General features: G+C 39.9%; 1 protein-coding gene across 1 annotated transcript; it reads left to right on the forward strand.

The window, feature by feature from the left end:
- The first annotated feature begins 7580 nt into the window (after window positions 1–7580).
- LOC112572778 (cholesterol 7-alpha-monooxygenase-like) lies at window positions 7581–11980 on the forward strand. The gene is made up of 4 exons (XM_025252650.1): window positions 7581–7785; window positions 8013–8977; window positions 10093–10271; window positions 10661–11980. Exons 1-4 carry the CDS (start codon window positions 7706–7708, stop codon window positions 10949–10951), a joined length of 1515 nt encoding a protein of 504 aa, XP_025108435.1. The 5' UTR covers window positions 7581–7705; the 3' UTR covers window positions 10952–11980.
- The last annotated feature ends 281 nt before the right edge of the window (window positions 11981–12261 follow it).

Here is a 12261-nt window from a genome sequence, read left to right on the forward strand (position 1 = left end):
TCAAGGAGGAGCATTTGAACTATTCATTGATGCTGAGCGCCGCGATAGGTTCGCTCCACCCTACTCGCCCCGCCCCTCTTTTCACATCGGACTAGAATAGATAATAGAGAACAAGAGATGTCATCTCACTCGATAAGTTACGACGTGCATGCATCGGAAGAGGCGAAAAAAAGAAGGAAAGAAAGAAATATTAAGTTAATGCTCTTTGCTCTTAAGATGGTGAGCTTTGCGAAATAGTATTTGATGATTAATGCCAGTGATATTAATAATATTAATAATAATAGTGATACGATTAATATGCTATTTCCCAAGTCTAGTATGTTGGTTAGAGAGTGCAAGAGAGCAATTACAAATTAAAGTAATGGTATTTGTACTTGCGTGTGGCTCGCAGTCTATCTCGCAGGTTTCTACTGGTCCCCGTCACGTGGTCAGGTTGACCTTTACTAAATTTTGGATGTGAAGAAAGGTCTTTACATCCTCCAGCATCTTGTCATTAACATGTCCGAGTATTTGTGTCAAACACCTGTATCGTGTGTCAGCGACAAACAAACAATATCTCTGTCAACAAGCAAGCCATGACAACTTACGAGTTAATGGACATGTTGACTGGAAGCTTTAGAACCTAACACTTTCTACGATCAGCTTTTTAACTCACTAACGGAACTCAATGCTGCTAGTAAAATGAATTCCTTTGTCCTTTGGTGAAATACAACATGAGAGATAATTCAACTAATTAAGTTTTGTATTTATTTATACATTTAGTTTCTAACATGCGTCGGTACCTTGGTTAATGAATATGAAATAATACTTAGTCATGAGAGGCATGGAACGTCAGGCACACGGGTCAAAGGTCAACGAAATCCTTTGCTCTGGTCCTGCTTAGACCTTACACACAATTGGATGCAGTAAGAGTGCCTTGCACAGAAAATTACCTTAAAACCAAAGTATCAGAGTTACTATTTTGAAAAAAAAAATCCACAAAAATTCAGCACCTGTCGTTCCGTTTACATAAGGAGACACCGTTGCGGCCTGTTTGACCCGGAAGTGAACCTGCACGTCGTTGACTGGTGGCAGGACCTCTTTGCTGTAGCTCGCCGTAAGATTCTCCATCTTTTGACCTTCGGGGAGCTGGAATGAGAAGGAGTTGATGAGGTTCATCAGGAACCACTTGACCTGCAGCGGGGAGATGAGTCTGGTGTCTACTTTGGCAGCTTTCCCTTCTCAGTGGACATGACACCCTCATGTTTACACCCCGTTTACTGTCGTTAGTGTTTTTCTGAAGTTTTATAATGTAGTGTTTGTCATTCCACGAAAGATATTAAACCTACGTGTGTAATATTCAATAGAACTACCCAAGCAGAACACCGCAAGTAACGAACTTAAAGATTAATAAGCATCGACAACCTACAGAACCCACGAAAATGTTATCCACAAACAAAGTCTTAAAAGTGGTTAGATGAGTGCATATTTGTTGTTTTGAAACGCGTAAGAACATCGTGTTTAAAGTATATTATCTGTCAAAAATTAGATAAGTCTGGCTAATTTAATGAGGAAGGGACGGCCAGCTCGTATGGAGTTGGTCAACCTGGGTCGCTAACCGAGTTCTCCAGGGCACGGGGAGGCAGTTGGGTTGGGCAGATTTTTATACAATGATGTTATAACTTGTGTTAGTAATTCTAAGGTCACTTGAATCAATATATTTTTAAAAGTTCGACTTAAAATTAAAATAAAATTGTTTAACTCATAAAATAATTTACAATTTTATTACGATTTTAGATATAAATAAGTTGTGAGCACTTTGAAATATTTATCCTTTAATCAAAGTAACCAAAGGTGCCAGTCTTCCACTGTTCTAGCCTTAAATAAAAAATGCATTCGGTTGTTTTTTTTGTTTTTTTTTTGTGAAGCCTGGTGGCCCTACGCTGAAGTTCACAGCTTGCTTCCAGCCAGACATTATGTTATACCACAGCAAGAAAAGAACTAAAAGAAAATACCCTATTTCCAGAAATTGTAGGGCAATCTGAAAGGATAGCTGATATTTTGTTTGTAGATAATTCAGCAAGCATGATGACTGGTGGGGCGCCAATTAGCGTAGTGGTTAAAACATTGACTTGTCTCCACTGACCCTGGGTTCAGATGGGACACGTCCTCAATGGGACATCTATTCTCAGGGATACCTGTCAGGAGATTTTCGTCAGGTTTCCTCCTTCATCACTTTCCCCTCATAGTGCGAAATCTCTTCTAGGTGAAAGCACTTCCCCGCCATAGCCAACAGCCAAGCAGCGGTACTTTTTTCACGAGAGTTTTTTGAGTGATTAAAAGTTCAGATGGTCGCGTGAACTTCTATGCTCGAGAAGAAATCAGTCATCGTACTTCAGTCCGCAGTCAGCCCAAGCACGTCACGTTGGGCAAAAACCACCTTCACCAGGAATCTGGGATTGTATGTCACTGCTAACATTACCTTGACAGATGAGCTACAGGTGTCTGTCAGTCTATTATGAAGCTGCAGGTGTTTGTCAGTCTGCCAACTATGATTAAAGTTACAGGTGTCTGTCAGTCTTCTTATTCTCTACGCGCCCTACCTGTACTCTTGTGTTTTATTTTCTTTGCAAGCTCCTGACTTCACTATTTCTCTAAACTTCTCTGTCCTTTCTTCCCAACCAAACAACTACGCTCTTCGTATGATAACCATATTGAACTAAGCAATTTAGCAGAAGAAGAACAACATGTGGTCACAGAATGTTTAGTTATTGTGCAGCTAAACAACGGCTCCCCTTCCACATTCCCCAGCTACCCAACACAAAATCCTTTAAATGTGTACTAAAATACAACCCCTCCTTGTACAAGACCACCAACCCAGTCCCTGACGTTCGTAAATCAGTTTTTTTCTGACTACCACGGTGTCCACTGCCCTCCAATGTACCTTGCAGAGTCTTGGACAGTGTCAAGCTGGGTCACATGGCCAAAGACCACCTTACACGCTTGACTGTTGACTGGGTCTACGTTTGACATCCCTAAAAGCAGCATCAGTACTACAAGGGACTTGTACAGATTGTACTTTGTAGTAAACCTGATGCCACAGACCTTTTCCATGTCTCGCTGACCCCTATTCCAAGTAATCAGTGAGATGCGAGCGCTCGGGGGCGTCCATGATGTCTTGTTGCTGGGGGAGGGTACACGAGCTATGGTGCTGCTAATGACCAGGTCACGTGTTACACCAATCTTTGTCCACTGCCCTCAAATGTACCTTGCAGAGTGTCTTGGACAGTGTCAAGCTGGGTCACATGGCCAAAGAAGACCAGCTTACGCCGCTTGACTGTTGAAAGTAGGGATTGCTGGTGTCCTACGAGTGTGGCGACTTTGTACAAAAAAGTCTTTTTGTTTTGTTTTGCTTTGCTTTGCTTTGTTATGTTTTGTTTTGTTTTGCTTTGCTTTGCTTTGCTTTGTTTTGTTATGTTTTGTTTTGTTTTGCTTTGTTTTGTTTCGATCCTGTTCTTTGTACGAAATCCAAAGCAGGCTCCTCAGGCAATTGTTGTCGAATGTACGGGACACTGTCTCTACGTTTCACATCCCTACAAGCAGCATCAGTACTACAAGGGACTGTACAGATTGTACTTTGTAGTAAACCTGATACGACAAACCTTTTCCAGCCAAGCCATTGCCACTGTAGCTGCGCACCACAGCACCATCCAGAAACAATGTTAGACTCGACCATGTGGTGCGAGATTTATTTCTTGTTGTTAACTGTAGTACTAATGGTTGAATAGCATAAATTTCCTAAAACATTGGGAACAGTTTCTTAAAAGAATGCTACATTTACTGACATTGCCATTTTGTCGTTTAAAATTTTCGTTAAGAAAAATCTTTAAAGGTTAAAAATATGAACTGATAGGTTTTAAAAAAATGTTATGTGTAGCTAGAGAGGAAAAAATAATAAAAATTTCCTTCTTGGCATCTGTGCTCTAAGCACTCCTCTATCCACTCCCCACCCACCGACCCTCCCATACAAAAAAAAAAAAAAAAAAAAAGTCCACGCCTCACATCTGGATTGGAACCAGTCCAGTTGTCAATCACCCGATGACCCAGGTCGCTAGTGATCCCCGACATAGGATCAGGGCCCACTGGAGCTGAATGTTTGGAAACGAGTGAAGGGTCATCAACATATTTTTTAGATTGTTCAACATCCTTGTTCGTCTGTCGTCTGTCTTGTCTCTGTTCGTAGTGAAACTGGTGATGGGCGTCAGCGAGGAGCACGACTATGTCTTTCAACGATGTTTTTGTCCGTTGACATGCTGATGCAGACTAAACTTTTTAAAGCAAACCTACTTTATACTCTGTACCAAAATCTTTTCGATAAATGTTCATGGGAAAGCAAATTCTTTTCGAGATACTATGTGACTAATAAAAAATATATAAAAAAATGTTTACATTGATAAATGTGTATAAAATATTTTATAATGTTAAGATATTTTTAATGATAAAAATGTCTTTTTCAGCAGTCAGTGGTAACTATAAAGTTACAATGCTGGAAATTAGCCATCTAACGAAGCAATTACAGAAGTTTGTCTTATACGAACGCACACTTTAAATGTGTTTATATTTCACTAACAATGATAGTACATAATAAATACAAACATTTGGTTCCACATAAAATCGTGTTGTACTTCACAGTAGATACTCGTAGTTTGTAAGCCGTTAGTTCAAGAGTTATTTGGGTCTGTGAATGGCAAAACATCTCCAACCCACCCATCAGAAGAAGGGTCATCCCGTTCTTTCTTTTAGTCTTCCTCAAAATTTACAATTTGACAGAGCGTTCAGTAAAGATATATATTATTTATAATATAAAACTGGAAATCACTGTTATGATGTCAGAAATTACTTGATTGCGTCAACAACAATGTCCTTTTAGGTTTTAGCTAGCAAGATATATTTGAGAAGACAAAAACATTTTCACATCTGAGAGAGAAAAGAGACTCATGTGTGTCAGAAATTTTAAATGATTGCAAAAAAATGGATTTACACACAAGTAAACCCAGAACAGGTTGGAAACATAGCAAACTATATTTCTTGACAAGAGCATTTTAACAATATGTACAATGCCCATTAGAGAGAAATAAATGATCATGAGTTTTAAAAAGTTAATAAAAGTTTGATTCGAGCACATTCCTCGTGCCTGCAGTGATATATGTTCTGCACTATGTTATTCTTATTGTTATTGTTTTGTTCAGTCGTTCTTTGGGTTCAGATGCATAATTTTTAGTTGACAATTTTATCTTTTACAAAAGAACAAATAAATGTGTTCAGAAAAGAACAGTTACATGTAAATTGGCCAAAGAATTGCACTGTCGGTGACATTTTGCAGATGAAGGAGAGGAAGCAATAACTGCCCCCCTCCCAAGTGTTGCTGGTATGATGGCGATGGAAGATGATGAGCCAAGCATTGTACTTTTACTGTCGTTTGTGATGACATGTATGCATTAGTAATTAAAAGTACAAACTGCCATGAATTTCACCAAGTCTCAGTGTCTAAACTCCAGGTGAGGGGTTTGTCCTGATACTGGAACTTCTGGACAGAGTAAAGTACTCACGACCTGCCTGTTCTCATGGCTGTTCGCCAATGGTCTCTGTACTCATCGCAACATCCTCCCTCTTTGTCGTGCAGGTCTGTACAGTAATATCTTTCAACATCCTTTCAACAAAACAACATTTGAGTTATTTGATATAATGACACCAGAATAAACTCTTGACCCCAGCACATGTTAACCGATTTCCCACACTGCCTCAAATAGTTTTTTTTTAATCAATCTAAAATTGTTTCGTGGAGTTTACTGACACAGTACAGGACAGATGTCTCAGCCAAGTTCAACATTGAAATTCTTGTTAAAGAATACATATTTCTCCTTTGTCGTTCTCTACTTTTGTAAACACCAAGGGTCAGGTACGTTAGGTGATTTTTGACCGTACCTAACATGATATATATATATAAATATAAATGCAGGCCACACCTGCAGATTAAGATCTCAATAAACTTGTAAGACTATAATTTCATGTTCCATTGTTATGAAGTAAACTATGCTCGGGTATTATGAAACGATACACAAAAATGGTTCGTTAATAAATAGAAATCAACCCTGTAGTCAACAAAACTTTTGTTGTGAAGGTTCTAATTTTTGTCTCTGGGACAGTGTCATTGACAGACACAGCATCGGCAAATGTAATATTAATCGTCTCTTGCTTTTAAAGATTGGTGTAACACGTGACCTGGTCATCAGCAACACCATAGTTCGTGTACCCTCCCCCAGCAACAAGACATCATGGATGCCCCCGAGCGCTCGCATCTCACTGATTACGTGGAATAGGGGTCAGCGAGACATGGAAAAGGTCTGTGGCATCAGGTTTACTACAAAGTACAATCTGTACAAGTCCCTTGTAGTACTGATGCTGCTTTCAGGGATGTCAAACGTAGACCCAGTCAACAGTCAAGCGTGTAAGGTGGTCTTTGGCCATGTGACCCAGCGTGACACTGTCCAAGACTCTGCAAGGTACATCTGAGGGCAGTGGACACCGTGGTAGTCACAAACAACTCGTTAGGTTTATTTACAATAGTTTCTGTGGTATATAACATAATGTCTGCCGGTAGCAGGCTGTGACCTTTAACGTAAGGTCAGTTCCTCTTCACAAATTAAAAAAAAAAATTCTGACTGCATCCGAGGATTTTCGATTGGCTCGTTTCTCTATTGTTTTAAGCCCCTCAACTAGCTTGGCCACTCCTGTGAATATATATGACTGACACTCGTTGCCGGTTTTATTTATTTCAAACTTAGCATTGCTTAGGCAAACACTTCTGTAAGTATCTCATTATTTACTTTCATAACCCTGTACGTTTATTCATGATCGAAATTATTTATTAATTTTTGAAGATAGTATTATCTTGGGATCAAACTTAAATCATTGAACGTAAGTTAAATATGATTTTTAAAAGAATACATATCCTTGATAATTTACACCAAAAACAAACAAACATAAACAAACTGATGGAGAGAGAAGGAGGGATGTGCAAAGATAAAGTTTGTAAGACTTGGAAATATGCCAGCCTTGGGGGTTGTTTTTTTTTTTTTGCATCGAAAGTTTCATTCCAGTTTATTGGGGGGAAAGATTTTACTTCAACGTTTCACTATTTAGTTCGGTCCTCTAGTTGTTAACACTCCTCAATGTTATTCATTTGGAAATTTTTCAGCGAAATAAAATTAAATGAATATAGTTGTTTACTTCTGTAGCAAATCCTTTTTAAGATACTCTTCGTCATATGCTATGTATGAGGTACAAAATATTTGAGAAGGAAAAACCCGGAAAAGAGGAATCCTGTCTCAATCCAGCGCATGCGCGTCGTGAGGTATATGTTCCAATTCATCAATTGTCGTCCTTCTTCTCTCTATTGTGTATGCCTACAAAGTCTTGCAAGGATGTAGCTTAGTGGGAGTAGGGAGTAATGAGTGAATGTTAATAATATCTATCTTACATGCCTTGCTTTTGACAATCAAAGAAGTCACGTAGCCAAATAGCAGGGTTCGTCCTCCATCTTCAAATTTAATTCCATTTATCATCTGTCTTGTAGGAAGACAAAGCACCTTTATCGCCAGTCAGCGAGCAAGCAAGGTATAGCGGCCTGTTCCTTCAAGTCTTTCAAGGGACGTAATCAGCAGCCATGTGGACCACTGGAGTTTGCATCGCCATTGCCATCACTGCTTTCCTTGTCGCCTACATTCGATTAGCCTTTCGCACCAGGTAAGAAAAAGGAAGGAATAGATCATAAAATGGTCTCCAATGCAGTTTGCATTCGTTAAGTTAGTCCAGTTCTTAACAGTTAACACTGAGAGGACTCTCGTGTAGAGACCTTTTTGTGAATACCTTAAGTGGGCGAGAAAATCGTACTTTGATGTTTGTTGTGTAAACTTCTCGTGCATCAAAGGCCTGTTCAAGAATGATTGAAGACTTTTAAAACTGTCTTGCAGACGAAACAATGAACCTCCGTATGTGGCCGGGCATTTTCTGTGGGGCAGTGGAGTGGAGTTTTCTCAGAATGTCGTTCTCTTCTTGCACAAATCTCAGAAGCAGCTGGGCGACATCTTCACCTTCCGCGTCCTCAACAAGTACATCACCATCATCATGGACCCTCACTGTTACGAGGATTTCAACAAAGAGAGGAATTTCGATTTTGCCCCGATGGTGGCAAAGGTCAACCGAAACATCTTCGGGTTTACGGTCAAAGACAGTTTCGGTTTGATAACTTATGCCAGCAAAACCGTTAAAGGCAAGCATTTGAGAAGCAGCATGAAGATATTCACAAGGAACTTGCAGGACTCTTTAGAAGAATTAATGAAGACCAACGACACCCACGCTTCAAACTGCAACGTGGAAGCTGACGGGAACACCATCGACTGGAGCAGAGAAAGTCTTCGCACAATGATGTCAAAAACCCTATTCACCGCCATCTTCTACACAGCCTTCGGACACAGCGCGGATCCCTCAGGAGAAGAAAAAGTGAAGGACTTCCATCCGCAGGTGTTTGACAAAAACTTCCAAAACTTCCACAAGGTCTTCAACTACCTGTGGATCGGTCTTCCGCGGAGGCTCTTTCCAAAGGCTGCCGAGTCGTACAACATTATGTGTCAGCTTCTCAACCATCACGAACTATTGCAGCGTAACGAGGTGTCCGACTTTGTCAAATTCTCCATCGAGTACATGCTTCAAGTGGGAGAAAAGGATGAGGACATCATGGGCCACACTCTGGTCTACCTGCACGTCCAGTACAATACAGTTCGCCTCGCATACTGGTGCGTGTACAAGATGGTGGAGCAGCCCCGCGTGCTGATGGACCTTGAGATGGAACTCAGCAAAGCCATTGAAGAGAAGCGCGAAGACGGCGAGGAAACAGTGGCCTTCACTTTGAATGAGATCAACAAACTCCCTCTTCTTGGTAAGCCTACCCTGCATCGGACACACCCGTCTACGTCCCTTGATAATAGTTTATCCTTATGCTTAGATTTTAGCAACAATCGGTGTCCTAGATTTTCAGTAAAAAAAACATTTTTGAGGAGCTGGCAGAGGAATTTGTTGATGACGCTTTCATCGGGAAAACACTATACTAATGTCAGCCACAACCCTTGCATCATCACATTCAGTTTCCTTTGTTATCAGTGAGTGAAAAGTCAGCAAAGCAGAAAAAACAAAAACAAAAAACAAAAACAAAAAAACAAAACAACAAAAAAAAACAAAAAACCCAACAAACAAAAATCAAAAACGTCCCTACCTGCGTGTCTGCTTCTATATTGTAGCACTCCTCTGATCGACTCTTTACTCTCTTCCCCGATATCTTCAACGCATCCCTCAAACTCTGTGTTGTTTCCCGCTATTTCTAATCATCAGTCAACGTCCCTGTCCCCAAAAAGCTCGACAACAGACATGTGGCCATGATCCTGGTCCTGATGAAAGTTCTGAAACGAGTCGGACATCCCCTGAGTACCACCACATGCAACTTAAAATCTCGTCAATGTTCCCATCAGGCCGGTCGGTCCGTGGACAACACTTTATGATTGTTACCTCCCTCTTCATGAATCTGTCTAATCAATACCTGAAAACAGCAAAGGCTAATAATAATAATAACAACAACAACTCTGTAAAGTGAAATTCCAGCGCGCGGCCAAATTTTATTTACTTCACTTTACCAGACCAGATGTATATAAAATGATATCAAAAGTGAGTTAAATTATATATATTATCTTAACCAAGCACGACACAAGACTACAGTAAAACTGGAGTTAATACAAGAGGCATTTAGATGTCCTTATTAAAACTTATGAACAGTCTGAACAGAAAATGAAAGCAAGTTTCAAAGTCAGCGGCCAGCATTAGAGAAGGATCACTTACCAAACTTCCCTGTGTCAATGTTTGTAACAGGTGAATGATAGTGTGACCTGTCTATGAGTCTATCTTATCCATGTGCCGAAAACTTTCCATCGGTCGTAATTGTGCTTCTGTCTGTCTTCTTGATACTCCATTGCTTTCTACTCCAAAACTAACTCGTTCTTGCAGATTCCTTCTTGAAAGAAACGTTGAGGATGTATGGTGGAGCAGTCATGATTCGGTACTGTACTGATGATACAGAGTTCAAGATGCCCAACGGACAGAAATACGCAGTTCGCAAGGGGAATATGGTGGCCATGTACCCACCAACCACTCACATGGACCCTGAAATCTTCAAAGATCCAGAGGTGGGTGCATGTGTGTCCATAACATTCTCAGCGCCGTTTCCTAGAAATGTGAAGCACAGTACTGTGCGATAGCTCCTCAGAGTATGTGAACACGAAGATGCTCTGTAAAATGAGCTGGATGTATGTCTCTTCTAGAGATTAGTATTTTCACTGTAGCTTAAACATATTCCATCGTTCATCCAAAATTTTTCATAAAAATTGTTCTGATGAGTGCCAAAGTGTTCTCAGAAAAGCAAACGTGGACAATGCAGGTAGGTAAGTCAAAACGGAAGATCGTCCACACCATCGACTCCGGGAAGTTTTTCACTTCACGAAGAAAAGGTAACTATCATTGTTTATGTGAAGATTATCTTTCTTCAAATATATTTTGATTTCCCTTGTGTGCGCAGGCCTTCAAGCACGACCGCTTTGTGAACGCGACCTTCTACAAGTACGGCAAGGAGCTGAAGAACCCGTTGGCACCGTTTGGCTCGCTGTGCGTCGCCAGGCAGATGGCGCCGCTGCAGGTGAAGTGGTTCCTGGTCAACCTCATCAACTCCTTCTCCCTCGAACTGCCCGAGGGTGAGAAGACGGAGCCTAAGACGGAGTGCTACGGACACGAGATCCTGCCACCAGTCAACGACGTGCAGGTTCACTTCCGGGTCAAAGAGGGCGCTCCGGTGCTGGCCTACAGCGACTAAAGCTACAAAGTCGTGGTCAAAACTGAGATCTTATTTCTAGAAAAAGCTCAGTTCTTGTGTTCTTGCTTAAAATCAGGCTTTTAGATGGGCAAATCGAATTTAATCGTCTAATCTTACTCACAGACCAAAGTGCTGGTCTCTCTTCCTCTAATACTAGACAGCGCGTGCAGATACGAGTTTATCGCCGTTTATCTCTTATTTCAGGCTAGAACTCATTTTGTTTTCTATTTTAGACCCTAATGCTCTTTTTCTTATTTAAGGCTAGAACAGTGGAAGACTGGCACCTTTGGGTACTTTGATTAAAGGATAAATATTTGGGGAGGCTACTCTTTCTGCATCGCTTTGTCTCAAAACTAATGCCGCCAATGGTATACGATAAATCCTATTTTGATAATTTCTGCCTTTTTAATCATCATTATTGTCGTAGTAGATTTTGTATGTAATTTTTATCATCATCGCGGTTACTGAAAAAATATGGAAATTCTCTTTTTAAAAAAATGCATGCTCGAAATACAAGTTTGGTTACATTAACACACATTCCTGCTATAAACACGTCTTTGTCCTCATTAATACACATTTGCATACTATAAATACAACTTTTCATGAACACAGAAAACAGCTTTGAGAGGAATGCTCCATGGTGTTCCTTCACAAACTTTTGCTATTGTTCACAATATGTTCACTTCTCTTTATTTTGTTAGGATACCGGATGGCTTTAACTTTACCGAGCCCAATATGCTCGGAACTTATTTATATCTAAAACCGTAATAAAGTTGTAAATTATTTTATGGGTCAAATACATTTTTTTTTTTTTAATTTTAAGTCGAATTTTCTTTTGAATATATTGATTTAAGTAACCTTAGAATGACTAACACATGTTATAACATCATTGTATTAGAATCTGCTTTTACTTATTGAAATGATCAGATTTCCATTCTCTCAGTACTAATATCTTGTGAAATTTAAGGAGTTTTAACAAACTAACCAGTATCGCACTCAAGCAGATTTATTAAAGAGTTCTTAAAATTATTTGTATCTTTCTTGTTGCTGTTTTGTTGGACAACACCAAAAAGTTATAAAAATTACAGTAGGTTTTGTTTTGTGTATTTCTTCTGTCTTTGGCTGTCATTTCAAGAAATATTTCCATCTTTTCTGAAAAACTCTAATTACATAAACTCATTACTGATTGTTTTGTAAATAGTCAAATAGACCTTAGATGGCCCGTGTGCCGGACTTTCCCCGCCCATGATGACTGAGCATTATCTCCCATTTATTAACCAAGGCACCGACGCATGTTACAATTTAAATGA

The sequence above is a fragment of the Pomacea canaliculata genome, linkage group LG9, assembly GCF_003073045.1.
Source record: "Pomacea canaliculata isolate SZHN2017 linkage group LG9, ASM307304v1, whole genome shotgun sequence".
NCBI lineage: Eukaryota > Metazoa > Mollusca > Gastropoda > Architaenioglossa > Ampullariidae > Pomacea > Pomacea canaliculata.